The 2,371-nt window shown below is 63.7% G+C and overlaps 2 protein-coding genes across 2 annotated transcripts; one reads left to right on the top strand and one right to left on the bottom strand.

The window, feature by feature from the left end:
• Nucleotides 1-6: 6 nt before the first annotated feature.
• Nucleotides 7-548, bottom strand: LOC111140558 (histone H2B type 2-E). Its single transcript, XM_022492773.1, has one exon. The coding sequence runs from the start codon at nt 473-475 to the stop codon at nt 95-97; it is 381 nt and encodes a 126-aa protein (XP_022348481.1). The 5' UTR covers nt 476-548; the 3' UTR covers nt 7-94.
• Nucleotides 549-792: 244 nt separating this feature from the next.
• Nucleotides 793-1,335, top strand: LOC111140557 (histone H2A type 2-A). The gene has a single exon (XM_022492772.1). The coding sequence runs from the start codon at nt 832-834 to the stop codon at nt 1,222-1,224; it is 393 nt and encodes a 130-aa protein (XP_022348480.1). The 5' UTR covers nt 793-831; the 3' UTR covers nt 1,225-1,335.
• The last annotated feature ends 1,036 nt before the right edge of the window (nt 1,336-2,371 follow it).

Raw genomic sequence — 2,371 nt, 5'->3', positions numbered from 1 at the left:
AACAGCTTCTTTCACGAAGATGGGTGGCTCTGAAAAGAGCCTTTTGGAGCGAAGCGGCCGGCGCCCCGGGCGAGCGCCGCGTCCCGGCGGGGACTCACTTGGAGCTGGTGTACTTGGTGACCGCCTTGGTGCCCTCGGACACGGCGTGCTTGGCCAGCTCGCCGGGCAGCAGCAGGCGCACGGCCGTCTGGATCTCCCGCGACGTGATGGTGGAGCGCTTGTTGTAATGCGCCAGGCGGGAGGCCTCGCCGGCGATGCGCTCGAAGATGTCGTTGACGAAGGAGTTCATGATGCCCATGGCCTTGGAGGAGATGCCGGTGTCCGGGTGCACCTGCTTGAGCACCTTGTACACGTAGATGGAGTAACTCTCCTTGCGGCTGCGCTTGCGCTTCTTGCCGTCCTTCTTCTGGGCTTTGGTGACCGCTTTCTTGGAGCCCTTCTTGGGCGCGGGAGCGGATTTAGCCGGCTCGGGCATAGCGGGAAGCGCAAGCGACACGCGAGAGCCGTCCGAAGGCGCACGCAGCGCAGTAAGGCCCAGGCGGCCGGAAGCGCCTCGCTACTTAAAGAGGCCGTAGGCAAATTAAGGCTCTGCTTGGGCTGCGTGGTGATTCGCGAGTTTTCGGCGGCGCTCCTGCGCGGGGGGACGAGATTATGGAAATGAGCGGATTCTGGCCGAGCCACGCTATTGGCCGTGAGGACAAAGATGCGCTTCAGCCAATGGAAGGGCTGGTTGGACTATCCGGGTTCTGTCTATAAAAGGGTGAAGCGGGGTGGTGCGCGGCGACTTTGGCGGTGGCTTAGCGGGAGGTGTTTTGCGGGAGCGTGGTCGTCATGTCTGGTCGTGGCAAGCAAGGAGGCAAGGCCCGCGCCAAGGCCAAGTCGCGGTCGTCTCGCGCCGGCCTGCAGTTCCCAGTGGGCCGAGTGCACCGGCTGCTGCGCAAGGGCAACTACGCCGAGCGGGTGGGGGCCGGCGCGCCGGTGTACATGGCGGCGGTGCTGGAGTACCTGACGGCGGAGATCCTGGAGCTGGCGGGGAACGCGGCCCGAGACAACAAGAAGACGCGCATCATCCCGCGCCACCTCCAGCTGGCCATCCGCAACGACGAGGAGCTCAACAAGCTGTTGGGCAAAGTCACCATCGCCCAGGGCGGCGTCCTGCCCAACATCCAGGCCGTGTTGCTCCCCAAGAAGACGGAGAGCCACCACAAGGCAAAGGGCAAGTGAGGCCGGCGTTCTGAAGCCCAGCCAGCCCTGGTGTGGAAGGGGACACCTGTGAAATCAAAGGCTCTTTTAAGAGCCACCCACTCTGTCAAATAAAAGGGTTGTTACAGTAGCCAGCTTGCTCCGTCCTGCCTTTGCGGGTAGTGGGCCGATCTCGGAGACGGCGAGGCGAGGCGAAGGGGTTGCCCCTCCCCCGTTGCTCGTCTCCAACCCTGAGTTCTCGACCATCTTTATTTTGTTGGGTGGCTCGTAGACCTTAGGACTGGACGCAGGGAGAGGGGTCAGACCTCTTGGGGTGCAGCCACGCTCGATTCGGTGGGGAGTACTGTTAGGCGGCCCCTGACTCTTAAGTGAGGGGCCGAGGCCTTTGCCCAACGCACACGTGCACCCCCTGCCGGCCGGCAAGGGAGCGGGCAGTTTGCGGGAGTGCGGCGGCCCTGGTCCTGGGCTTTCCTGGGCGGGCTGTTGGTCAAGTAAAAGTGAGGGACGGCCTTGGCAGCGGCGGTGCGGGCCCCCACTTAGCTTCCTGAAGGCGGGATCTCGCGCTCGGAAGGCGGTGGGGTTGAGGGGATGAGGTGAGACCGCTTTCGGACCTGAAAAGCCCCGACAGGCGGGGCAAAAAAGGCCCGTCAGACGGAACGAGGGGGCTCTGCAAAGGTAACAAGGCGTTTTGGGGGACCGAGCCAACGCAAGATTGAGGTCGAATTGGGGAGACAGCGTGGGAAGGAGCGGGGAGCCGTGTGTTCTGGGGGGTTGAAGGGCTGGGGAGGAACAACATTCTGACCCGGTTGCGAGCTAACACGCCCCTCCCCCGCCCGCCGAAAAGGAAGGAAAAACAAGGTGCGGAAGGCTGTTGGCAAACTGGAGAGTGAGCGAGGCGAGCGAGGCGAGCGAGGCGGGAGGGCGGGGTAGGGAGGATTCTGCCCAAGCCAATGGGTGACGCCAGGGCGGGTGACGTCACGGCCAATGGGCAGGCAGCGCGGGACTTTCAAGTCTTGTCCCGCCCAATCGGAGACAGACGGTGCCTATAAAAAGTGGGGCGGCGGGCGGAAGCGGCGTTAGTGTGGCTGCGGCAGCGCGGTTGAGGTCGTGATTTGGTTGGTATGGCTCGCACGAAGCAGACGGCTCGCAAGTCGACCGGTGGCAAGGC

This window comes from Enhydra lutris, unplaced genomic scaffold (genome assembly GCF_002288905.1).
Source record: "Enhydra lutris kenyoni isolate GAN:26980312 unplaced genomic scaffold, ASM228890v2 scaffoldscaffold3359, whole genome shotgun sequence".
Taxonomy (NCBI): Eukaryota; Metazoa; Chordata; class Mammalia; order Carnivora; family Mustelidae; genus Enhydra; species Enhydra lutris.
The sequence above is the reverse complement of the archived record's forward strand: the minus strand, read 5'-3'. Positions and strand labels throughout refer to the sequence as shown.